Raw genomic sequence first — 25527 nt, forward strand, 5'->3', positions numbered from 1 at the left:
CATCCAGTATCTGGGATGGGATCTCCAAATATACCTTCCTAATTTTAGGAGCGAGTGAATGGTACATTGAAAAGGTTTCTCATGTGCACGGAAATAAAGCATAGAAAGGAATGATTACACAACAAGAACACATGGGAGTGGAAACCGTATACAAAGTAACCGCATGCAAGATGGGTGGGGGGGAGGCACTTGGCAGTGTAATGATATTTATTTTATAAACAGAATCAAGGCCTCCCTGTGTGTAGGGAGGAGGTGAGTGTGTGTTTGTGTGCCCAAATAAGTTTTAGAGAAGGAAAACGGTCCAGGAAATGGGTGGCACTTGAAAGTGAGCACGAATCTTTCAAGCAAAGGCGCGCTCCTCTTAGCCAGGTTGCTCAGGAGGTCTGCTGAGGAAGGCTTGGCAGATTCAAGGGTCTGATTCCTGCACATTCATTCATCTTCAAGCTGAAGGTGAAACTCTCTGAGCTGTGGAGCTGTTCGACCAGTTCGGCCTGTATGACTAGACTCCAGGCTGGAAGGATCCGGTTGACTCCTGCTGAGCTCAACCTGCTGGGAGCCATGTTTACTCAACCTTTTAAAGGACCTTTTACCGAGAAGTGATTGTGAGTGTCCTCTGGGCTTTGTTTCCTGGTCTAGGAAGCGTCTGGGGGCTTACAGGTTTTCTGTCACTCAGCAGGTCTTGATAACACCCCCTCAGACTTACCTGATGAAAGGGATTATTTCCAGCTCACTTGGAACTCTGCCTCTGTTTTTCTGCCCTGGCTCTTCCTCCTCCTCCTCCTCCTCCTCCTCCTCCTCCTCCTCCTCCTCCTCCTCTCCTCTCTCTCTCTCTTCCTCTCTCTCTCTCTCTCTCTCTCTCTCTCTCTCTCTCTCTCCACTCAGCCATCTTGCTTGCTCACTGAGCCTAAGTAAGACGCAGCACCCTGTTTACCTTGAGGGCTGGGGACAGTGGCTGTCTCCCTTGAATACTTTTAATAGTGAAACAGAGTTCCCCATTCTGCTTGATTGCTTCTGAAGAACTGTGTTTCCCTCACACTAAGAGTCATGGGCTAATCTCCAGACGTTAAAATGAGTTGCCGAAAGTAAACACCAAAAAGCCCAAATGGCCAATCAACAAATGATTAATAATGGAATCGCTAGATTTCAGAAAAGGGAACACAAATGGCCAATAAGTATGTTTTAAAGTGCTCAACATCCCTAGTCACCAGAGAAGTGCAAATTAAAACTGCTTTGAGATAGGATCTCACCTCAGTCAGAATGGCTTACATCAACAAATCTGACAAGGGTTGAAAAGAACTTGAGGAAAACCTTATTCCCCACTGCTGGGAACAGAAGTTAATAGAGTCATGACGGAAATCAGTTTGGAGGTTCCTAAGATTTAAAAAATAGAACTCTTCCATGACCCAGCTATTTCATTCCAGGGCATTGGTCCAGAGAACTTTGTACCTTTCTATAGAGGTATTTGAACCCCCGTGTTCATCGCTGCTCCATTCACTATAGCAAGGAAACGGAGCCAACCTAGTTGTTCACCAATAGGTGGATGGATATAAATACGTAGTTCACAGTTGTTCACCAATAGGTGGATGGATATAAATACGTAGTTCACATTTTAAGAAGGGAATCCCACTCAGTTCTAGAGAAAAATGAAGTCACGGGAAAATGAATGAATTTAGATGTGTGTGTGTGTGTGTGTGTGTGTGTGTGTGTGTGTACGTGTGTGTGAGAGGGGGGGAATGCTCACGTGCATGTGCCTAAACAAGTTTTAGGGAAGGGGAAAAGTTACAGGAAAAGTCATCTCTCTCCTCCTCTCCAGCAGCTAGGCAGCCAAGCCCCTCTGCACTTCTGCGGCTGGTCCTGTCACTAGCTCCTCTCCCTGCGGGCAGACAGCTGCCCTGCCATTTTCAGTGCCTACCTAGCCTGATTACTGCTCAGCTGTCTCTGCTGCTCTCTAATTCATGTAACCGGCTCAGCCCGTTCTTAGGTTGGCAAGAAGAGACCACGCAGGAGAGCCCTTCCACTGATGTAGTGTTGCAACTAAAGGGCAGCAGGACGGTGTCCCCTCCCAGATACAAAGCGAGTCTGGACAGAATGATTAGCTAGGGAGGAAAGCGTTTTTGTAGCAATCGCAGCACACACAGGCAAATGGGGGTTCTTCAGACGTTGCTCACGGCGATATCACCTATACACATGGCATGGCAATCCCTCTACGAGGCCACTGGGGCACATGTTCCCTCTCTGGGTAGAAGAAGAAGACGCATTGTTCTTCAGAGTTCAATGAGGCCCAGAGTAAGGATAAATCAAGAACAATGGTTTGGGATTGTCTGGCTGAGGCCAGCACACTCAGTAGAGATCTTAGGGCGCTCCCTCAAGGCATCCAAGGAGAGTTCAAAATGGTCTGTCTTGTCCTAAGTATAGTCAGGCTGGCTATAATGGACCAGCAGTCCATTTTCTGAAGGCAACCAGAGCAGCAAGATTAACAGTAGCAAATTAGGTGTCAGATTGCCTCTTCCTAAATAGCTTTGCTTATCTGCAAGCAACTCATCAGGAGTGCTTACAATGCTCACAACAAGATCTCAGAGTCCAGCATGAACACCAATAGTCGTTTTTAAACAGATTTCAATGACGCTTTAACAATGTTTAACACCTGCCCAGTGCCAAAGTGAGCACTGGGCTCCCCTTAACCATCTCAGTGTGATAAAAATGTCCTATATTCTCTACTGACGTAGTCTGACCGTATCCTTTGGAGCACGTTTTGTCAGATGTCATCGGTTAAGTGTTCATAAAAGGCATAGAGAAATCAGGTGGCGTTATTGTGACTGGAAGGGAAGGCTCCACCCTGGAATGCTTGTCTAGTATGCGCAGACTCCCATCCCACACCCAAGAAATTGAGAGAGAAAAGTTATTAGGCAGTGGCCATGGTAATTCATTTTTAAAATGTATTGATTTTTTTCTTCTCTCATATATTCCATCTTGACTACAGTTTCCCCCTCCCTCCTCTCCTCTCAGCCCCTCCCCAACAACCTCCCTTCTCCCCCCCTTATCCACTTCTCTTCCTTTTCCCTTCAGAGATGAATCAGTTTCCCAGGGATACCAACCAAACATGTCGAGCGAGTTACATAAGATTAGGTACATACATCATATCAAGGCTGAATGAAGCAGCCCAGCAGGAGGATAAGGGTCCCAAAAGCCGGCAAAAGAAACAGGGACAGCCCCCACTCCCACTCTTAGGGGTCCCATAGGTACACGAAACAACCCGACTCTAACATATACACAGAGGACCTAGGTCAAATCCATATAGGCTCCCTGGTTGTTGCTTTAGTTTCTGTGAGACCCTATGAGCCCTGGTTAGTCTGTGGGCCATGTTTTCCTGGTGTCCTCGATCCCTCTGATTCCTACAATTCTTCCTCTCACTCTTCCACCAAATTTTCTGAGTTCAGCCTAGTGTTTGGCTGATGGTCTCTACATCTCCTCCCACCAGTTGCTGAATGAAGCCACTCTGGTGACAATTAGGCTAGGCTCCAGTCTACGAGTATAGCAGAATATCATTAGGGGAATCGTTTCATTGACCATTTTTTGCCAGTCATGTTTGGTTCTATCCTAAGTCTCTGGAACATCCAACCTCTGGCTACTGGCCGTCCAGGCAGTGTCAGGCATAGGCTCCCTCTTGTGGCATGGGTCTCACATTAGATCATCGGTTGGCCACTCCCACAAGTTCTGCGCCACCTGCTACCTTTATCCCAGCACCTCTTGCAGGCAAAGACAAATTGCGGGTAGAAGGCTTTGTGGCTGGGTTGGTGTCTCAGTCCCTCAAGTGGAAGCCTTGCCTGGTTACCAGCCCCCCCCATCACTAGACATCTTCTCTAGGGTCACCCTCATAGATTCCAGGGAGTTTTCATTGCACTGGGTTTCTACCTCATCTCCCCAATGCCCCGCAGTTCCAGCAGTCTCTCCCAGTTCTCGCTTCCTCCATCCCTCCCCCCAGCCTGATCCCTTCTGTTCCCATCCCCACCTGTCCCCAGTCCATCCAAGATGGCAAAGATAATGATATTAATAGCTAAATAAATAAATAAATGAAATAATGTTAAAAAGGAAAGGTTGAAAGTTAAGGACCGACTCCCAAAAGTTATCCTCTGACGTCTACATGTGAACCATGCCGTGTGCACACCTGCACACACACACACACACACACACACACACACCACACACACACACCCCTATACATACACACATATCCACATCCATATACATACAAAAACTTAGTCCAAATATTTGTTCATGCTATTACATTTGAAGAATGCTCTATAAGTTGTTATTAAGCCTGCCAAATGGTTGACTTTCCTGTTTCTGTCTATCTGGATCCTCCCTCCCCAGGTTTTAAATATACCCAGCCTAAATGGCAAACCGCCCTTCCTAAAAATAACTTTGTTCCCCTTCCAGAGAATTTACGTGGTGTGGTTGCAGAAGGGCAGGGGTGCTTCAGGTTCTTGACTAACGCCATTCCCCAGGGACTTGGCATGACTCTCTCCAATGCAGGGCAGCAGTGGGAATAAGCCTTCCTCTGGAAATCACTGCCAATTTGGTGGCCAATAACAATATCCTTTTAAAAGAACTTTTTTTTTCCAGTTGAGTATTAATGTGTCTAAAAACTTGATCTGTAAGTAAGGATGTGGCCTTTGGGACAGCCTTTGCTCCAGTTCATGCCAGCCCTCATTAGTGATGCTGAGACAGGATGCAGGGACCCTAACTCCCCTATAGCGAGCTGCTCTTCCTCATCCCCCACTTTCTTCAGATAACATCGAGGAGAGATAAATGTGAGCCCTTTAGTTTTGATAAGGAAATATGCCAAAGGTGCTTTGGAAACATGGCCCAGGAGCAGCAAGAGCGGGAAAGCATTTGGGCTGTCAATGGTAGGGCTGGGTGGAAGCAGCTCACGGGCTCCGTGACTATGAGCGTCACCCACAGAGTGCCAGGACGGATGGTTCCCTGCTGTTCAGGCTTGAAGGGCCAGGAGACATTACTAAAGCAAGGGTCCTGAAGGCTTTTCCGCTCCTCTACCCCTGGTTTCTTGTTCTGGAAAGGAGGATCTTTGAGGAATGGCAGCAACATTAGATGCACATCCCTCTGACAAACTTGGTTCCTCTTTCTACCGACTTGGAGGATGGAACAAGAGTCCCTAACTGAAGTCACGCAGCAAGACTTCCTTTTTCTATAGGGGAAGTGATGTGCTAATAGGACTTTAGTTTGGAGTGGGATCTCTCGGAGGTAGTGAATTCCTTCTAGCACAAGCTGAAGAACTTCTGAAGGTGTGTGTTCATGGGCATGAATGCAAACAGGAAATCCATTAAGCTCTGTATTAGTGGATCATATAATGCTGGTTATTATACCAGGCAGTGCCTTGTCTAAAATCAGGATTTGCCATTCCACTCAACAGACATCCAGCCTTTAGGTTCTGCTCTAATGTGTGGCTTGTGGCTCTCTAAATTTCATATGTTAGACTGAAATTGAGAAAGAACTGAGACATCGGTCCAGACCCGAAATATGTCTCCAGATGTTAATATTCATCATCACTGGCAAACCCGGTCACTTCACCTATTTCTTAGACTGTTCAGGAGTCCCCTGACTGGGGCCCTATGACCCCACCTCTTACTAAGAGTTTTTCACAAGGGATCTTCCTGATTTATTGGGGTACGTCTTTGGAAAACACAGGCTACAAGCGAGTGAACTAATGTCCACAAGCATATATTTCCCAAAAAGGCCCCAACAAGGGAACATCTTCCGTGGGTATTTGTTGATAGTTTAACTGACTGATCAACCGAGACTTTCCCTGAGGCCTGATGCACGGAGAAGGAACAAAACTCCTTTTCTAAACCAGGAATATACTTGGCTGAGCCAGTAGTGGCTTAGGGCCAGGACCCTGGGGGAGCTGTAGTTTTAGATCCAGAGAACCCAACTCCTCCCACAGTGTGGACCTACTGGTTATCAGTTCCGAGGCCACCATGTGCTTGGCTTGTAAGGTTCTTGAGATACCCTGTGTTCCTCTTGTGCAACATGTTTGATTAGCTTCCTGCTGACTTCGTTCCACTTTGGGATAGCTCCTTCCGACCACCCATTTCTCCCCTGGAAAAGTAGATATGATGCTGTGCTTTTTAATAAGCTTGCATGATAGAAGATGTAGCTTGTACAAGACCTCCTGATCCCAGACTTTCTGATCTTCTCTCTCTAGCCTCTGGAATTACAGGTGGTAGTGAGCTACCTGATGCAGTCTCTGGGAACCGGACTCTGATCCTCTGCAACAGTTGTGTGCACTCTTCATTTCTGAGCTGTCCCTCCGGCATGGGAGGGGGGCGCTCCTGGGATCTGATGCCCTCTTCCAGACCCATGGCCACCGGCACTCACATGCATAATTAAAAATAAACCTTAAAAAATATAAGGAGAGCTCTGTTCCCAGTCATCTATCGGCTCGGCTGCAGGCTACTGCTTAGGAGCAAGGCTATGACCATGACACCCTTTCTATCTTTTCACTGGACTTGGTATCATATGTGCTTCTTGATAGTTGAACATCCTTTACCATTAATAATGACTGCAAGCAATAGAAGGGCCCATCTCTCGGAGCTGTGTTTCCAGCTCTCAGTGTGTCATTGGGCACGTCGGGAATGTGTTCAGTGTTTGCCAAGATCGCAAGGCAATGAAATCCTTTTCTAGAGAATGCTATCATGGAAACAATTAGAGGCTTGCCAATGCAGATGAAGACACACTCATTTAATAATCCGGAACTGCTCTCAGACATGCAAGCGGACACGGCCAGAATCAACACAACAACATTTCTTTGGATAAGGAGCAAAATGTAAAGTCGGGACAACAAAATGGCCAAAGGAGAGGGACGTGTAAGTGGCGCATGCTCATACAACGGGATGCTATACAACAAGCCTGCATTAAGAAGGAAAACACCTGGAACGTTTAAATACCACAACTTCAATGCTTCTATGAAAACGTAAGTTGTAGGGTATGCAATGTAGCAAATTTTATAGTGGTTAAGAAAACCTACACAAGAATACCTTATATTACTTAAGAAACTCTCTCCTTCCCTTCCTCCCTCCTCTCCTCTCTCTCTCTCTCTCTCTCTCTCTCTCTCTCTCTCTCTCTCTCTCTCCCCCACACACACACACACACACACACACACACACTAATTGGGGAGGAGGTAGAATAAGCATCCAATTTAAGATGACAGTTTGGCCATGGTTGATAGTCACAGGAAACCGGGAGATTTCTTCCTTGTCTGTTGCTTACGTGACATGACTTGTTTGGAATTATGTCACGCGTAACAACTGTGTGGCACATATTTAAACGGAAAACCATGACAGTGAAAAGCAGAGAGGAGAAGGGAAGAAACTGAATTCGGCCAGTTCCTACTAAAGGTTCCTACTAAAGCAAGGTTTCTTCTGGCTATCACAAAGTTGTCCTTCAGATCTCGGCAAGCACACGTTCACTTCCTTCCTGTTTCTCTGGGAGATTCTGCAGGCAAACATGTTATAGTTTCACATTTTCATTTTAAAAATTTTCATCAGTTCTGTGTTAATTGTTTACATTACTGGGATTCGGTCCAGCCTCCTCTTACCGGCTCCTTCCATCTACCCAGAAATCACTTTCTTTTTGTGTAACTTCCATATTGGCAGAACCTGTAGTGCCTATTTCTTCCGTTTCTTATTTTGCTTAACACCATGTTCTTTATGGAAAAGCACACAATCTTCACATTTATTCCGTCTTCCAAGCCCAGAGAGGTTGATTCTTAAACCAAAAAAACTTATTGGGCATGGAGATCATCCCGGAAATGTAAGTCTCAGGTGGTGCTTCTGGCAAGGCACAGGACTTGGCAGCGGCTCACCTATTTTTTTTTTTTTTGAGTGTTCCACTGTCCCTAACTCCACAAAGACCACTTAGTAATGTCCGGCTAAGAAGCTGGTGGGCTGATTGCATTTGCCGTCTTTTTCCTCATATCAGTGCCCGATGTGTGTGTGTGTGTGTGTGTGTGTGTGTGTGTGTGTGTGTGTGTGTTATCTCCAGTGCCTTTGGGACAACAGGTGCTGGTGAGCAGCGCTTTAAAGCGAGTTTAGACAGGAGCGGTGCTCAACCTGTGGGAAATCTGCTGTACAGAACTGCTAGCACGACGTCAGAGGGTTCATGCCATTCCACAGAAGCCATGTGAAACGGCTTCCACTGCTGGGATAGTCCATATTAGGGCAGTGCTGCGCATGTGAGAACCACTCAAATAGGGTTGGAAAGAAAAGCTTTTTTTTTTCTTTTTCTTTTTTTTTAAGCGATCATCTGGAGCAGATTTAAACCGACATTCCTGATACATGAACGTGTTAGCTTGGAATCAGGCAAGAAAACGACTGAACGGCTCTCTAGGGCTGGGTTTTTTCTGTCCTGCTCCACTTCGGAAAGGTGAGTCTGCTCCGCCCGAGGTGGAGAGGTGATGCCCAGGCTGCGGAATACGGCGACAGACCAGGATCGGGTCCCTGGCGGGGTTCCCGCTCTGCTCCAGGAGACCCTGCGCTCTGCGACCCCATAGGCAGGTGGAGTGCCCTTCCCTCCCCCCACCTCCCGCACGCCTCTTGGGGCAGAGCCCGCGATCCTATTGGGGCGATTTGGCGACTGTCCCCGCCCAGGGGACTGAAAGTGAACTGGGGTCCTCAGGCTTGGGTCATTCTCTCCGCTTCCTACCCGCCCTGCCCAGATGGACCTGCGACCACTGCTTGGCCAGCGGGAGTCTGGGATTTCCGGGAAGCTCCGTGGACACAGGCGGATCTCAGGCTTACGCTGCGCGGGTCCACAGCTTGCTCTCGCTGCGGTGGGAGGCTCTAAGTGGCACAACAATGTCACTACATCTGCGTCCTGTCCCCCAACCTCTCGCACCAGTCCCCTCCACTCAGTCTGAGTTTCCTGGATTCTGAAGGCTGGCACAGAAAAGCGCTATGGAATGAGGGTGGGGACAGTCACGCCTGGAGGGCTGGGTTCTCAGAAATCTGAGCTTTGATGTTTTTGGGAAGGTGCGCCCAACACAGCTGCACCCCTTAATTTCTCCCATCATCTTCTTTTCCTCCTGTAGCCCAAAATGGGGATGCTGTCCTTGATGCTCTGTGGGCTGTCTTTCGCGTTTCCCCTTTTTGTGAAAGCAGGTACGTTCTGTGAGTCATTGGGTCCCAGAGCCCTGTCGACTTGTGGGCAACATTGTCACTGTCTCCAGACCTCTGACCTACCTTCAGGGCATCAATTAAGCCCCAGCCTTGCTAATCACTCTTTCCTCCAGATAATCTGGTAGGGAGAGTCCAAAAAATAGGGTAGAAAAAGTTTATTTCCAAGTTCTTGGAGGCTCAATCCCAAATGTCACCTTGGAACTTTGGACTAGCAGGTGTTATGGAGAAGTCCGCAAATACCTGTGGACCCAATTCCAACGTTTAAGAGGGTGGATTACTAGTGGCATCTATTTCGTATAGCGGGTTATTTTATGGTAAAAAGCTACCAGAGACCGAACAAATATCTAAGAAAAACTAACTTGGTAGAAATGGGCTTTAAAAGAAAGGTGTCTTTCAAACCATCCTCTGTGGGATGAGCGTGTCTCTTATTCAAGTCAGTAACAGACTGAAAGAAAGTACAGGGAGAAAAAACGACCAGGATGGGCTGGTGCTGTAGGGAGGAGGATGGGGGATGGATACCCAAGAGCAGACGGATAGAAGGATAAAGGGAAAGGGAAGTGGTGGTTTTGTGGAGGGGCTTGTGGAAGGCCTATCTTCATGATACATTTGAAGGCCTTAGCATTATGCTTCTAAACATCTGGGTTAGTTTTGAGAAACTTCCAAATAAAAATTCTCATTGCCCAGAACAAGATGTTTTCTAAAGTGAATAACGACACCAGTTTCCTTTTATGGTATTTCTTCTGCATTCCTTTCTTTCCCTAGGCACGTGTAAGGATGCGGATGTGTACCCTGAGGTCATTTCAGAGGGGCGGCCTTTTGCTTTCAATTGTACTTACCCTTCAGTAACAAATGGGGCAGTCAATGTGACATGGCACAAAATACCCAACCAAAACCCGGTATCCAACAACAGACAGCTTAGGAATCACCAGGACCGGACCTGGATCTTGTTCCTTCCCTTGGAAGAGGGGGACTCGGGCATCTACCAGTGTGTTATACGGTGAGTCCTGGTGAAAGGAGAACCAGTTCACAAGCTTCCCTCTCCGTTGCCATCTATATCCATTAAGAAAGTGGGTATCATTAACCTTCGTTTTTGAGACATGTTATATAGCCTAGCCCAGTTTCCAACTTACCCAAGCCCCTAAAATACTAAAACGACAGATGCGAGCCACCACAACCCACAAGAATGTGTATCCAGGCAAAGTGCATTGAGGCAAAATACAGGATGGCTTCCAACTGCCATGAGGTGACTCCCAGCGAGCACATTTGAAGGCAGAACAGATTTATGAATCAGTTTTGAAGCACAAGTTGCATCTGTTCATTGAAATGATGTTTCAGGCCAGGCCCACTTACAAAGTGTGCTTGTATCAATACTATCGCTGCATTGCCTCAGAATGTCGCAAGTTTTAGGACAACTGGCAGATCCAGATCAAAACGAGCCCCCTTCAAAACCTTTTTGTAAGGAACCTGCTTAAAGCAGGCATTCAAAAGGCAGAAAGCCTGGGAGATGTCAGTGAAACCCACCTGTAAACCACACTTCGCCAGAGAGGTCTAATTCTGTGACTCCCACGATAGCTTGCTTGGCCACAACAAACTATGCCATCTCTCCAAACCTTGGGTTTCCCGCCTGTAGATTGGGCGTGCTCCATACACCTTTAATATCCATTAATCTGATTTCCACACTGTTGTCATTTTTAAGGACCACAGACGGTCATTTTACATCTCACCATTCCTCTGATTTATCAGATGCTTCTTCGTGAGTAATTGTAGGTGACTTTGGGGGCTGCAACGAGTGTATGCAGTGTAAACATTGTCCAGTCTTTTCAAAGAAATGGTGCCCGAGCCCCATGGTGTTCACCGGCGCCTCCTGGGCCACGCTGAATGCGATGCCACTGTTGGTACAGAACAAACAATCCTTATCCTTGGGTAACGCATGGTTTGTGGGCTGTTGTTATTTCATACGATGTCTAGAAAGTAATTAGAAAAGATATGAAAATGACTTATCGAATACTGAGATTGCCTAAGAATTCTTTGGGTTCAACCCGCTGTTTTCTTATAGGGATGGCCACAGTTGTTACCGAATAGCTGTAAACCTAACCGTTTTTAGAAAACCTTGGTGTGATTCTTCTACGGAGAGTCCGATAAGTCCACCGAATGAATATAAACAGTCATTACCCATGGGAAAATCAGGCAGTCTGACGTGCTATCTCGACTTCCCAGACAGTTGTGTTTTGGATTCAATAAAGTGGTATAAGGTAAAAACAAACAAACTAAAAAGCAAGAAAAGCAAAAAACCTCGGTTGGTGCTGTTTTCTCCTCTTCTATAAAACCCACTTTCTTTTCGAGGGAAAACTGAGTCCAGCAGGACATATTTGGTATTTTGTATGTCTAAGTCAACAAGTGGTAGTGGCCCTGATAATTATTTTAAAGTTATGGTTGTTATTATTTTGTAATACTGTTCTAGCTTCTCTGTTTCCCCAGTTGTCCATTTTCAGGCTCTCCTTGCTATCGTTCTTCATTCACATTGGTTTGTTTGAATGACTCTGATGTCCCGGTGCTTTGAAAATTATGAATTATATGAAATCACTCCTAAGAAACACTCCCGCCATCCCTGCTCCGTGTTACTGACCGCACAGGGCCCCGGAAGCTGGCTACCACTCTCAGTTCCTGTCATAGCCTCGTATAATGCTGCATTTGGAAGTTAGCATTTATATCTTAGCCGCTCCCCGTTGAAATGTGGAGTTTCTCATGCGCATCTTCCTCTTGTTTTCACTCCAGCCTTGACTTTGTCTTGACAGATGAGCTACAGTTTGACACAGGAGCTCAGGTCCCTTTGCTTGCTTCTTAGTCCCCGGTCCAGCCACTTGGGTCCTGAGTTTCCTTTATGGGTTTTCATCTGTTGATCCCTTCCTCTCGTTTGTTCTGGGGTGACAGGATTATTCAACTATCTTATTTTTCTCTTTTCTGGATTTTGGATCTTACCATGTCTTCCATTCTGGGAATCCCTCAGCATGGCATGTAAACACCATCACATTTAACTTGCTAGAATTTTTTTTTTTCTAGAGTTTTGTTTTTGTAACACGCATGCTGCTGTTCCGGGCTCTTGTTGCCTGTGTTATATCTATGTCAGATTGTAATACATGGACGGATTAGCTCTGTAAAGTCAGTAGAGTGAAATTTCAGTTTTCTTTACTCTAGAAAGGCTTCAGACTTCTAGAAGGATCCCATTAGCTCTCCTATTGCACACGTGTGGACATCAGTAGTGACATCACCCAGGACTTGGACTTTCTCTGAGGACAAGTTTGTAGTGCCATATGCAGTTCTAAGGAACTATTCATCCTATAATGTTATGCTCATTTAGAAATTTTGATTTGATATGTTAAGATGACATTACTAAAATATACTTCTGTGTTCTTTTTAATGTTCATAGAAACTAATTGCCAGTGTCTGGTAGCCCCACTTTCTTTTTTTTGTGTCTTGGTTCATTATTCTTGTCAGAAGTTCATCAGTTTTATAGATGTTTTCAAATCCTAACTGCATTCCTTATAAATCTTCTCGTACTAGTTTGTTCTTGTTTGGCTTCATCAAATTCTGTTCTTGTCTAGCTCTTCCCGTGACTTTATTTGATTTTTGGTTTTAATCTGCTATTATGTTATGAACACTGTGAGACAGACTCATCTATCATTAAGCACGGGTTTCTAACACACAGATTTAAGGGGTGCCTTCCTTTGAAACTGCATCTCGGTCGATTTCTACAGGTTTTCACCTATCACTCTCGGACCATCCCGCTCAGACCATTCCTTTTTCCCTCTGCTTTCTTCTTTGGTTTGAGATGTTTTTGAAGGGTTGCTTAATTCACACATGTCGTGGCTTGAGTATTTTTCAAGGTAATATTTCTGATTGTGAGGTAAAGCAGTACAACAGAGGGTCCGTTCTATAATTTCAGAACTTTGGAATTAAAGGCTGGCTTTTGGGGCCAGCATAGGTTCAACTTCTGTCGATGTTTCTTAGGTACTGAAGAGAACACAGACACTGACCTTGGAGCTTGTGCGGTTGAGTTCTACAAGTCAGCATGCTTATCCTCCCCCGTTCTCTTTTAGTTTAACTTAGACTTGTTAACACACCTTAGTGGGATCATTGATTTTGCTATATATTTGACTTCATTAATGTCTGTGCTATACGTTTGACTTTATTAATGTTTGTGCTACACTCTTGAGATGTTATTTGCAGAACTATGTTAAGCTGCTTGGCTGCCTGCTGCAGTGAGCTTCTGCAGTGTGCCCTTTTTTTCTTGAGATTTGCCTCCCTTTGGTGTTAGTACAACAGCAGCAGGTTTTGTGTGGTAGCTGGTGCGATGCGGGCTCTCTCGTGTATTTTTGCTCTTCACCTTCTGTATTTGTTTACTGTTAGGGCACGTTTATTTTCAGCAGCAGGTGTCTGGGCCTCTAAAAGCTCTAGGCTGGATTTTTACTCCCCATGGTTTCTGTGCTTCCTCACGTGCTACCTCTGAACCCCCGATGTTGGTGGTTGTCATTTACCATTCTGGTTTAAAAATTATTCCCTTTCGTCTTCTTACTTTTTTAAACCCAAGCATTTGTTAATCATCTTTACTTCTGCAAATTTCATAGTGGACATCTTCAACAATTATTGGCTGGTTACTTCATCCCCAGTCAGCCGTGAATTATTGCTCGATATGAGATAGTATTTTATCATCTTCTGAGGAAATGAAAGACCGCCGTGTTTTAACTCCTTTCTAGACGAGTTTTGGCTTATATGCTACCGTAGCTGCTGCTTTTCATTTCCTGTCATTTAAACAGCAATACTATGCCTAATCAATATTCTTCTAGAACTTCTCCACACATTGAATTTTCTCTTCATGTATGGTCTAATCAGTATCTCTGAGCTTGTGTGATCTCTGGAATCATTTTTCAAAGATTTCTTTGTTTTCCATTTCTGTGTGTCAGGATTTTGACTGTCTGTGTGTATTCCACATGCAGTGACCATAGAGACCAGAAGAGCGTATCAGATCCCCCGGAACTGGAGCTACAAATGCTGTGTGTGTTCACCTGCAGGAGCTGGGAACTGAATCAGGTCCCCCGAAAGAGCAATAGGTGCTCTTAACCCTTACACAGAGCTGTGTCTCCAACCCCTCGAATAATTATTTATGGTATATATGTGTCCAACTAACATCTCATAAATTTTATTAGTGTGAGTTATCTCATTTTCTGAAAATGTTCTATTATTATTATTATTATTATTATTATTATTATTATTATTACACTATTCTTTGTAGATTGGCATTTATTTTCGCTCCGCAGTTTGAACATATCATTCAATGGTTTATGAATACAGTATTTTTCATGCTCCGTGGACAGGGTCACCTTTCTTATTCTTGTCTTTCTGCCCTTTTTGAAGTGATAGGCCTCAATCTCTGAATTCCTTGGAAATATTCTCCTTGACTTTGGAGTTTAGTAGTGCGACTCTGGGGAGCTGAGACAGAGATTGCTCATCTCTTCGGCACATGCCTTTTGAAATTATAGCTAGTATACATTTCCTCCATCATTTCTTAGTTACTAGTTCCTTCAGTAGTTTCTTAACCTACCTTCTGTCTCTCTTCCTTGGGACTCTAACTAGATGTATATTTAACCCTTTTGTTTTTAATGTGTTTTCTACATCTCGCGTGCATTTTCCTGTTCTCAGTTGCTTCGTGTGAATGTACCTCTGTGGGCAATTCTTCCTGGCGTGCTCCCTAGAATGCTCCATTTATTCTCAGGAGTGTGAAACCTTCCATTGACCTCATCAGCTCACTTCAGTGTAGCTACTGTCATTTTTCAATTTTCTATACAATACTTTTCTTTTTCCATTTTGCATGTGTGTGGGTGCACATGGGCAGGCGTGCAATTGTGTGCAGGGTGTTGGTGTCAAGATGCATCCTCCACCGCTTTTCTATGGTAGTCAATGAGGGAGGGACTTTTAATCAAACCGGGCACTTACCTATGTGGCTAACCTTGCTAGTGACCCGCCTGGGAAAGATTCCCTGTCTGGAATGACAGGCCATGGTGGCCACACCCACCTGGCATGTCGATAGTTTTCAGTAGATCCAAATTCTGGCACTGAAGGTTACATAGCAGGCACTTTAACTGCTGACCCAGCTACTCAGCCTTAACTCTGTGATTTGTATTTACCCTTTTTCATAACTTAGCTATACGTGGTTAAGCTTCTCAACGCCGCTGTTAAATCTGTCAAATTAAACACCTCTACTCTGAAGTCTCTATCTGATAATTTTATGACCTGGGTTTCCTTCATGCTATCCACTTCTCTTCATTCAGATCAAGTGCAGACCATGGAACTTCCCTGTTTCAAATTTAAACTGCATTACTAAGTTTCGCTTTCTTCTTGCTATCATATATTTCTGCCTTGCTTTGGCAACAGTATTCTAACAGCTTCCTGGTCTTCAGGAATGGGCCATTGGAACCCTCAGAAATCGATGTTACCGTCTTCTTCGCTTGCCAGTAACATTTCAGCTAGTCTTTCTTTTGCCATTGCTTTGGTGATCAGACTCCTGCCTGTCTCACTGATTTTGTCTTCAGCAGACTTTTATATCCAGGGCATATTAGTTAGACTATTATGGGACATTTGGCATCTGTGAAATATTGTGCTTGCGGAGCCAGGCGTAGAAAGTGCACTTGCACGCAAGTTGGTGAATTTTGTATTCTCATAGTTAACATTATCCTATAAAGTATGACTAGATAGGACTTCTACATTTACATGACCCCTAGAGCTTAGATTATTTACAACCTACATTAGTGAAAGGCATTAAAGATGTCCTCAGAGGTACTAAGATGTGTTGGCGTCACATAAGGGAAGGAAAATTCAGCACCTTACCATTGGATTAGTGTGACCAAGAGCAAATCCAGGTTTGAATTCTCTTTTCTCCCTGTGACTTCTGTCTGTCTTAGTTTGTGGTTCTGGTGTTGTCATTAGTCTGTTTGTTGTTGAGTCTGAATCTGCCCTTGGGTCTGTGTCCATCTATGTCTGTTTGATGTCTTTCTGTCTCTTGCTGTCTGTCTCCAACAAAGGCCTTTACTGTATTGGTTGAACATTGTAGCATCACTTGGGAAAGGAGGGAGGATACTTAACAGGGACCCTTATCAGTTTTACAAGGGATTAGGTCACTGACTCCTGCTCACCCCAGAGGACTCAGCACTGCTGGCGTTCCATTTTCAACTTGTGCCCGCGGCATGCTGTTTCCAGTGTTTATGCTAGGTATCTATTGTATAAGATCTCTTTACACATGTTGGATGTTTCCAGCATTTGCTACCATAACATGCATACATGCATGCATTCCTTTCTGGGCCAGAGGTGTGGAAGAGCCCATAATTTGAAATTACAACTATGCATTAGCTTATGTTGTGAAAGCTGAGACGTGGGAAAACCAAGGCAAGCAAGGTTGGTTGTTACATTGTTCTAAAGGTAGGTTAAGCAAACAGGCTGAGTACACAGTAAGGCATCAGGTCTTAAGATCTTAAGAGATTTTGAGGTGCATTAGTAACTTGGCTGTAGGCTTCAAAAAAGTTCCCGTCTCTTAGAATATAAAATACATTTTTATAAAAAATGTCTCTCCATAACAATCTAACTGGAAAACAATAGATGGCTGCCGTTGTTTTTATTTATACTTTAAATCTTAATAGTGAGTTATCCCCCTGAAATTAAAAAAAAAAAAAAAACAGAAGAAGGTCTGCATACTCCAAGAAATGGGGGAAAAGGCACTGTTAGTCACTGTAAGGGGGCAAGAGGACCCTCACACAGCAAGGTTAAGGGTTAATGTGACTGATGGAAGAAAGAATGACTCAGAAGGCAGAGTGCTCAACCATGAAGCCCAGCACAGATTGTGCCTAGTGAGGGACTCTCCAGCACAGTCTACATAGGAAAGAGATTTTTGAAGTCCAAGCATTCAAAATTTGTGACTTTGTACTCTGAAAAAGTAGACCACAAAATTCATATAACAGCAAACTAAAGACAAGCCCCAAATCACAAACTACAGACTGAAGACACAGGGAGAGAAGAGGAGAAGTCAAACTTGAGATTGCTCTTGGTCAAATTAATTCAAGGGTAAGTGTTGAATTCTTTTTTCATTAGTGTAACACTGACACATTTTGGTGCCTCTAAGATTAGCTTTGATGTGTCTTATAGATGTAGACACATTATCAATTATCAATAATCTAAATGTGGGTGTCTTATTCCCTGGCCCCATTTAATAGGATATTACTAATTATGAAAACACCCAGCATTCCCCAACACTCATTTGAATGCCATTTGTATTCAAGATACCAATTTTATTATGAGGGCCTGATGCTTTCATTTATCCAGTCCATAATAGTTGCTCCCATCTATCAGTGAACAATTGTCAAATGACAACTGGAATTTCCTTACGGAGTACCTATCGGAGCAATGTAAGAAATCTAGGAAGAGATGTTGCACATTGCAAATAAGCGTATCCTTATTCTGACATTATTTATTGAATTTTAGATGCAAAGTAGATTCATTTTCTTTGTTGGGTGGAGAATAAGGATGGACTCATCTGTGCCTGGTTAAGTCTGGAGAGAATGTAACACCAAGCTGGTTTCATTTTTATTGAACTAGGATTTTATCTATTTTGTCTGCTAGATTGTGAGCTTCATGAGGACCTTAGCTGTGTCTAATTCCCCGATGGCTGAAATCTCTCACAGTGCTGGCAAAGATAGAAATTCAAATATTTGACTAAAAGAATGGACTCAATTAGCCAAGCAACCTCTCTGTGGAGTGGGGCTTCTCAAAGGAAGGGGAACAGGCCTGGGCAAGAGTCCAGAAGTAGGTTCATGAGGTGAAGGTGATTAACCTGATGAAGCCAATTTTTGGGAGCAGGGAAGGCAGCTGCCTTGGTAAGATGCTTATCTTAAAAACATGAGGCTCTTGGTTTGATCCCCATAAACACATGGAGAAAAGCTGGGGTTGGTGCTGCACCAGAGACTGGCAGATTCCTGGGGTTTGTTGGCCAGCCAGTCAAGTCAGTGACTGTCTCCAAAAACAAGGTGGACAGCAGCACAGGAAAGATCTCTCTCTCTCTCTCTCTCTCTCTCTCTCTCTCTCTCTCTCTCTCACACACACACACACACACACACACACACACACGAGAAAGAGAGAGAGAGAGAGATAGGGAGGGAGGAAAGGAGGGAGGGAAAGAGACTAAGTGAAGAGTTCCACCCCTTTCTTTCTCTCTATGTTGACTGTCAACTTGATTTGATTGCGGAGTGCTTAAGAATTTGAAGAACACCCTGGGTGTGTCTGTCAGGGCATTTCCAGTGAAGAATAATTAAGAGGAAAATACCTGCCCTGGATGTGGGTGGTACCATCCATGGGCTGTGTTCCAGATGAAATACACAGGAAAAGAGAAAGCAGACATCCTGGATACTTCCTGAACTCTACAGTATGTTCTCCAGGGCTCCTCCACACACTTCTCAGCATGAAGGATTAGAACTACAAGAGCATTAAATGTCTTAAGTTGTTTATGGCAGGTGTTTTTGTCAAAGTGCTTGACATCTGTTTGTTCACTAATTCCACTTTCTATCCGTCTGTCCATTTGTCTGTCTGTCTATCTATCCATCCATCCTCCATTCATCCACCTACCCATTCATCTAGCATCTATCTGGCATGTATTATGCATTGTCTTCTGGTTAGATCGTTAATATCTAAGGTGTAGATTGTAGGTGCCCATGTGACTATGGAAGTTATGCCTACCTATAGCTCCTAGGATAATGCTAACTAACGAAGTGACTAGCGTTTCCCAGTACTCATTCGATTCTTGTGGGTGTGTCTTTAGGGTTGTGAAGAGCTTAAAGCAGGGAAGCAGTATATTCTTTCAGGAAGAAAGCTTCTTGTGAACAGTGTCGCGGCAGAGGACGGCGGGAGCTATGCATGCACGGCCAGACTCACTCACTTGGGGAGAGAGTTCACCGTTCGAAATTACATCTCTGTGAGCATCAGTAAGTTTACTCAAGTATTGTTGTCTGGTTCTCCGCTTCGTGGGAGCTGGATGGCTTCAGGCTTCAGGATTTGGAGCCTGGATCTTGGTTTTGTTGAAGGGCACTAGACCCTGAAACATGTCCCCATTGGATCAAAGAGCCAGAGAGTGAGACAAGGGGGGGCAAGCAGCTTAGTTATCACAACTTTAAAGACAGAAGGTTCAGACTCTTAGAGAGCATTGAAAGAGATTGTGTAATAGGGGCGTTCCCTGGGTGCTTAGCAAAGTGTAGGCGTCCACGGTAGACAGTGCTACTATTACCCTCGTCTCCCTTCCGTCCTCACTCTTGTGTTAGAGGATGACCTCTCCAGGCGTGGTCCTACCTCCTGGTTTCAGCTTTACAGAAGCTCCAGGGTCTCTGGACGTGTTTCCCGGATCACCAACTGCTTGCGTGATGTCAGGTCTCAAGCCAGAGTAGTCAGTCCTTCTGGAAGCAGCCATGCTAGGTGTTGCTTCACTGGCACCCAGGGTCTTGGGACATACGATCATCTGCAGACTGTAAGACAGCATCTTAGATTAGACAAAAAAAAAAGCCTCAAATATTCAGCTCCAGCATATCCTTGTAGAGCTTCAGGAAGGCAGTAACTTCTCAACATTCCCAGGTATGACTAGAACCATAATTAGGGTTAGAATTGTGACCTTAAGTATCCACGTAAATACTTTTCCTTCCGTACACACTGAATGAAGTATTTGTCCTTTTTGGGTATTTCTTCCTTTAGGGTTATCTTATTTGTTACTGTATCTAAGGAGATGTAGCTTTCTTGGTTTTTCAGATTTTTTCTATGTAAGGGGATGTGCCTGGATACATATCTGTGCACCATTTGTGTACCTTGTGACCAACGAGGCCAGAAGAAGTGTCAGAGTCCATGGAACTAGAGTTACAGACATTTGTGAGCCAACACATGGGTGCTAGGAAATAAACCCAGGGTCTATCAGTAAGTGTCTGAACTTCTTACCATATTACGAGCTATCCTGCCACAATATAGCTTATTATTTTTTTTCTTTAATGGAGTTATGCCCTTGGGCTATCTGCTCCCATGATGGCTTCCTGCTGCCCACCTGGGGCTGCTCCAGGGTGACTCAAGCTGGACCCTTTACTACGGAGAACCGGTCATTCTCTGGATCTTAAGCCTGGTTCTTTCCAACATGGCTCTTCCTATCTTACCTAGCACTGTTCTTTGCTGAAATTTCTTATGAGATTGAAATATTTTGGAATGGTTTTTGATTTTAATTTATTACTTCTTCATTAGGGAAACAAATTGCAGTCTAGTTTGTGATTGTCTTGCTCTTGGATTTCCCTGCTGATGGCATCTTCTGGAAAGAGCTCCTCGTCTTGTTCATATTTGGATCCCCACTCTCTGCTAAGAATAGATCTATTCGTTGACTGAATGCGTTAGCCTTACATGAGTAGCTGAGGAAATTTCTTAAAAGGCTAAATTTCTAAGAAGTTGCTGGCTCTAAGAATCCTCACGCCACATCAGTAGAATCGATATTTATCTACAGTCTGTTACATTCTTGGAACCTAATAATTAAAAATTAAATATGTAATTCTTCTATTGGAAAGCCTCAGATCCATGGGTGGTAAGCTTAGAACTAAAAATGGATTGTTTGGGCATCCTGTGTTAAAACTATAATGATAACTCATGTTCCAAAGACCAATAAAACAATCAGAAGGAGCTAGAAAAGTGGCAAACAAATAGGCTGGACAGACTTCCTAGAGGAAATGAGTTCTCTGTGAAATTTTGAAAGATGAATGGATCATTAAATTATAAAGGAAAATAAGAAGGGCTCTCTAGCCCATGATAAGGCAAGTGCAGAAGTATTAGGCATCCTGGTTCTTGTTGGATCCATAGTGTGTAACACCCGATTCTGCGTTACCCTCCATACCGATCACGAGTCTGGACAAAGGCCTGGAGATTGAAAGAACACACAAAAGAGACCTGAGTCATTCCAAACGAGATCAGCCGAATGCCACTTTATTCAGCTTTTTGCCAAACTAATATACTTAGGCCCCAGTAAAGGAATTCCTTCCCAGGTTGGGGGGAAATTACCATACCAAAGATGAAACAATGCCCTACAGCTAAATCACCAGGCTATGGCAGAGTGAGCACAGGAACTAGCAGGAAGCTTTAGCTGGCTGACCAAAACTGTCCTCGAGACGCACCCCAAGGAGCAAGGGTAGACCAGGTTCTACAATAGTGGATTTCACTACAACATAAGTGTGTCAGGGAAGAGGAGGGCTGGGAGATGAGGTCAAGCTGGGAATAAGTTCAAGTGGCCACCCGTCTGTAGCTTTTATCACACGCATACTGAAGGGTCCTGGAAGGTATAAGTGCAGAGTTACAAGGCTGTTTTGTAATGGGAGAAACCAGCCATGGGATGGGTTGAAGCAAGCTTTGAATCCTGGAGCCCACTTACGATACCATAGTCACACTCAGAAGAGTGTTGACAGTCTCAGCTTGGGTGCCATGATTATTCAGCGACTCTTCACTGTGGGCACAGGAGAGTCCAGGTCCTGTGCTAGGTAGAGAAAAAATGATGATGAGGGAAAGAAAGAGCTGTGTACTGCCAAGATGAAGCTTGCAGTCGCAGAGGCACTGGAGGCAGGGACAGACAATAGTCCGTTATGAGCTGCGTCAGTACGGAGGAGGTGCTTACAGGATGACAGGCAGAAAAGAGTTCAAAGACAGATAGGATGACCAGCGTATTTACAGATAGAAGACTAAGAAGCTTTGAGGGCCCAAGAACGAGAGGAGCCATGTTGTGAATGAGGGATGGGAAACAGGCAAGTTGGCTGGGGTTGATGAGTTCATAACAGGTGGTGAAGTTAGAGAATCAGTCAGGGGTGAGGGGGTGGGTGGAACTTCAAACAGGGCAGTGTGGATTTTTTTTTTTCTCAGAACAATGGTAAACAGGCAGCAGGGCTGATTCCATGAGAACAGCTTAGGGTGTTTTTCACGTCTGAAATAAAATGGCCACCGTGCCGATGCTCCCTCTGGGAACAGCACAGTGATCACGAGGCAGGTGCCAAAGTACAGGTGGGATGCCACACAGGCACCATGATAACATGGATGATTGGGAGATGCACACACATTCACAGCATCTCTGAAAGCGGAAAATACACCTCTCAGAGTTAACTGAGCAGGGAGGAAGGAAGGAGTCATGGATTCTAGGCCTCTGGGCATATGCTACTGGGTGGAAGGTGACATTAATCATGAAACAAGACAGCTCAAGGAGAAAACGGGTGTAGGAGAGATTTGGTCTTTAGCAAGTTGAACATGAAGCGTGCAAGAGGAGAAATGGAATAGGCCATAACCTCTGTGGCTCTGGAACTCAGAGGGATGTCCTGGAGTTAAGACATCCTGGGCATTGGACTTTAGATGTTCATTCAAGATGTGAGTGGGTAAGCTGGTCTAATAAGGATAGAGAATAGACAGGAAACAGATGGTTCTGAAGTGAAGACGGAGGCCCGGTCTGCGGAAAGTTAGGAGGGAGCTTGTGTTGGGCTGGGTGGTGAAGAATTTGAAGAGGAGCATGAGAAAACTGTTGACTAGAATGACCTCCAGGTTTGACATACGTGTAATCTAGTGGGTGGCATCATTGGTTGGTGACGACTGCTACTCGTGAGTAATGAAGTGAAGAGCTTTGCAGAAGAATGCAGCCATACTCCTGGGTTTTAACTCTTCTTGACCAATGTTTATGGGGTCTTCTCTCGAAGCACTATTGCCCTTACATTAGGTTTCTAGAGGAGTGTATCTTTTTATTTTCTTCTAATGCGTAGTTCTTGTGGGTGTGATTTCTTCTCAGAGGAACCTGCGTCTGGATTAAGGATTCCTAATATCTCATATCCGAAAAACAACACCATCGAAGTTCAGCCTGGTAAGTAAAGCTGCTGGAACCTTCTGGTGACGATGGGTAGAGTTCACTGCTCTCACTTGTCTCAGAGGAGGCATTAAATGTCTGAGGTGGAGACGACCCTGGTACATGTCTGATTTCCAACTCTGGCTGTGCCTGGGCTCAGCGGGAGGTGCACCAAAGTGGAAACCAAGAGCTCCATCGTGGGATACTATGGTGTTGACATGCTGGCACTGAGGGCTGTGAGTCTCAATGGCTTCTGTGAATTTGTTTATGCACAGGCAATGAAATCATAGACACAATTACAGAAATGTGAAACTGCTGCTATTGAATAATCTGGATCAGGGATTCTGGATCATTTTATCTCCTCCTGGAATATATTTTCAAGGAGTAAAGAAGATGACTATTGTATATCTATCATCCACACAGCAAAAGACTAAACATCACTGTCTCGGCGTGGGGCTTACCTTTTTTTTTTAAATATAGAGATGTCACTAATAAAATAAACAGAGCAAGCACTTTCTGTGGGAAAAAAAAGCAATTAAGCCAAGTCTTTGTTTAAAACAAGGAAGCTTCTCAGATTCAATCAATATGATAATCCAGCTAGGATTTTATCAGCCCTCTAGTATACTTTTTCACCAGACACATGTAAAAGTGCATGATACAGAAGATTAAAAACAACTGTGCTACCAAGGTATCATTTACAAAAATTATCATAAAAATTAGGTTGGGTGCTTCAATCTAATAATAATCTTTCAAGACCCAAAATATTAAATAACAAGTTGAGTCATTTTATTCTAATTAAAACTGCAAGGCCTTTCAAAATACTAATTTTGTTGTTGATACTAGTGATTGAACCTAGGACTTCATACACACTGGACAAGTAATCTCCCACTGGGTTACATTCCCAAGTCTTTTTATTTCTTTATTTAGGTACAGGTTCTCACTAAATTTAGTGCACTCTCTATTTCAGGCGGGCCTTGAATTTCTAATTTTCCTGCTTCAGATTCAGTTACTGCTCCATCGGGCCTAGGGAAATACCATTTTCTGTCACCATGCATCAAATATATAAAGTTAAAGGTCTTTTTTCTTTCTTTTTTTCTCACTTTTCAAGACAGGGTTTCTCTGTGTAACAGTCATGGTTGTCCTGGAACTTTCTCTGTAGACCAGGCTGGCTTCAAATTCACAGAGATCCAATTCCCTCTGTCTCCTGAGTGCTGGGATTAAGGGCATGTGCTACCACCACCCAGCAAGGCTAAAAGTCTTAGAAATACAAGAATAATACAATAAGACAGAAGAATTGCTCCCATATAATGGTAAATTTTAATATACTGATTCTTTGACAGATGTATTATACAAATGAGAACTCAAAAGTTTGAGGCAATGTACTCAAAGATGCTATAGACTCTTGTATATAGAGAGGAGATTGTATAGGCTCTAGTCACAGTGTGGTGCCTGGGAACTTGTAACTACAACCGAAACCATTAAAAGCCTCCTCAATAGATACGTGAGACAGTCCACTTGTTACCTAGCTTGTGTCTTAGTCAGAGTTACTGTTGCTGTGATGAAACACCATGACCAAAGCAATTTGGGAAGGAAGGAAAGAGTTTATTTGCCTTACACTCCCACGTTCATCATTGAAGGATGTCAGGGAAGGAATTCAAGCAGGGCAGAAACCTGGAGGCAGGAGCTGATGCAGAGGCCATGGAAGGGTGCTGCTTACTGGCTTGCTCCTCCTGACTTTCTCAGCCTGCTTGCTTAAAGAACCCAAGGCCTCAGTCCAGGGATGGTACTATCCACAATGGACTAGATCCTCCCCCATCATCACTAATAAAATGCCTTCCAGCCAACTCTAATGGAGAGATTTTTTTCAATTAATGTCCCTTCCTTTTAGATAACTGTAGCTGTGTCAACTTGACATAAAACCAGCCAGCCCAGCATGATTCAGTTATTCCAGAATGTAAACATGCAGAAACATCATATAGTACTACATAAAAACGTACCATTCTTATTTTTTAACTAGAAGATTAAAAACTTAAAAGAAAGAAAAATGATCTGACCGCAAGCTTATTTTCTAGTTATTAGCATTCTTAGTTAGGAACTTAGTCAGAAAACAGTGACAGTGAGACATTCCTAATCAATTATGTCATGACAGGTAGCCAGTGCTGTTCTCAAAAGACCGTTAATTGCAATTATAATGAAGTGTAGAAATAATCAAAGCACATAAATAGTCACTTATGTCTCCTTTTAAACAGAGGCTGTGGTGGTTTGAATAAAAATGGCCCTCATAGGCTCATGGGGAGTGGCATTATTTGAAAAGATTAGGACTTATGGCTTTGTTGGAGTAGATGTGGTCTTGTGGGAGGAAGTGTGTCACTGCAGGATGGGCTTGGAGGTTTCAGAAGCTCACGCCAGGCACAG

General features: G+C 44.1%; 1 protein-coding gene across 3 annotated transcripts in view; it reads left to right on the forward strand.

The window, feature by feature from the left end:
* Positions 1-6790: 6790 nt before the first annotated feature.
* The window catches only part of Il36r (interleukin 36 receptor), a 41635-nt gene continuing 22898 nt past the window's right edge, over positions 6791-25527 (forward strand). The window contains exons 1-7 of one of the 3 annotated variants that reach the window (XM_085679610.2): positions 6791-6991; positions 8316-8442; positions 9107-9176; positions 9957-10191; positions 11251-11446; positions 19051-19213; positions 23059-23130. In XM_085679610.2, the coding sequence (XP_085535736.2) occupies positions 9113-9176; positions 9957-10191; positions 11251-11446; positions 19051-19213; positions 23059-23130 (730 nt within the window). In that variant the 5' untranslated portion in view covers positions 6791-6991; positions 8316-8442; positions 9107-9112. Of the gene's footprint in view, positions 6992-8104; positions 8574-9106; positions 9177-9956; positions 10192-11250; positions 11447-19050; positions 19214-23058; positions 23131-25527 lie in introns of those variants that run through there. The other 2 variants (XM_048430222.3, XM_085679611.2) reach the window with 2 other exon arrangements.

Source organism: Myodes glareolus, chromosome 18 (genome assembly GCF_982192425.1).
Source record: "Myodes glareolus chromosome 18, mMyoGla1.1, whole genome shotgun sequence".
NCBI classification, from domain to species: Eukaryota; Metazoa; Chordata; class Mammalia; order Rodentia; family Cricetidae; genus Myodes; species Myodes glareolus.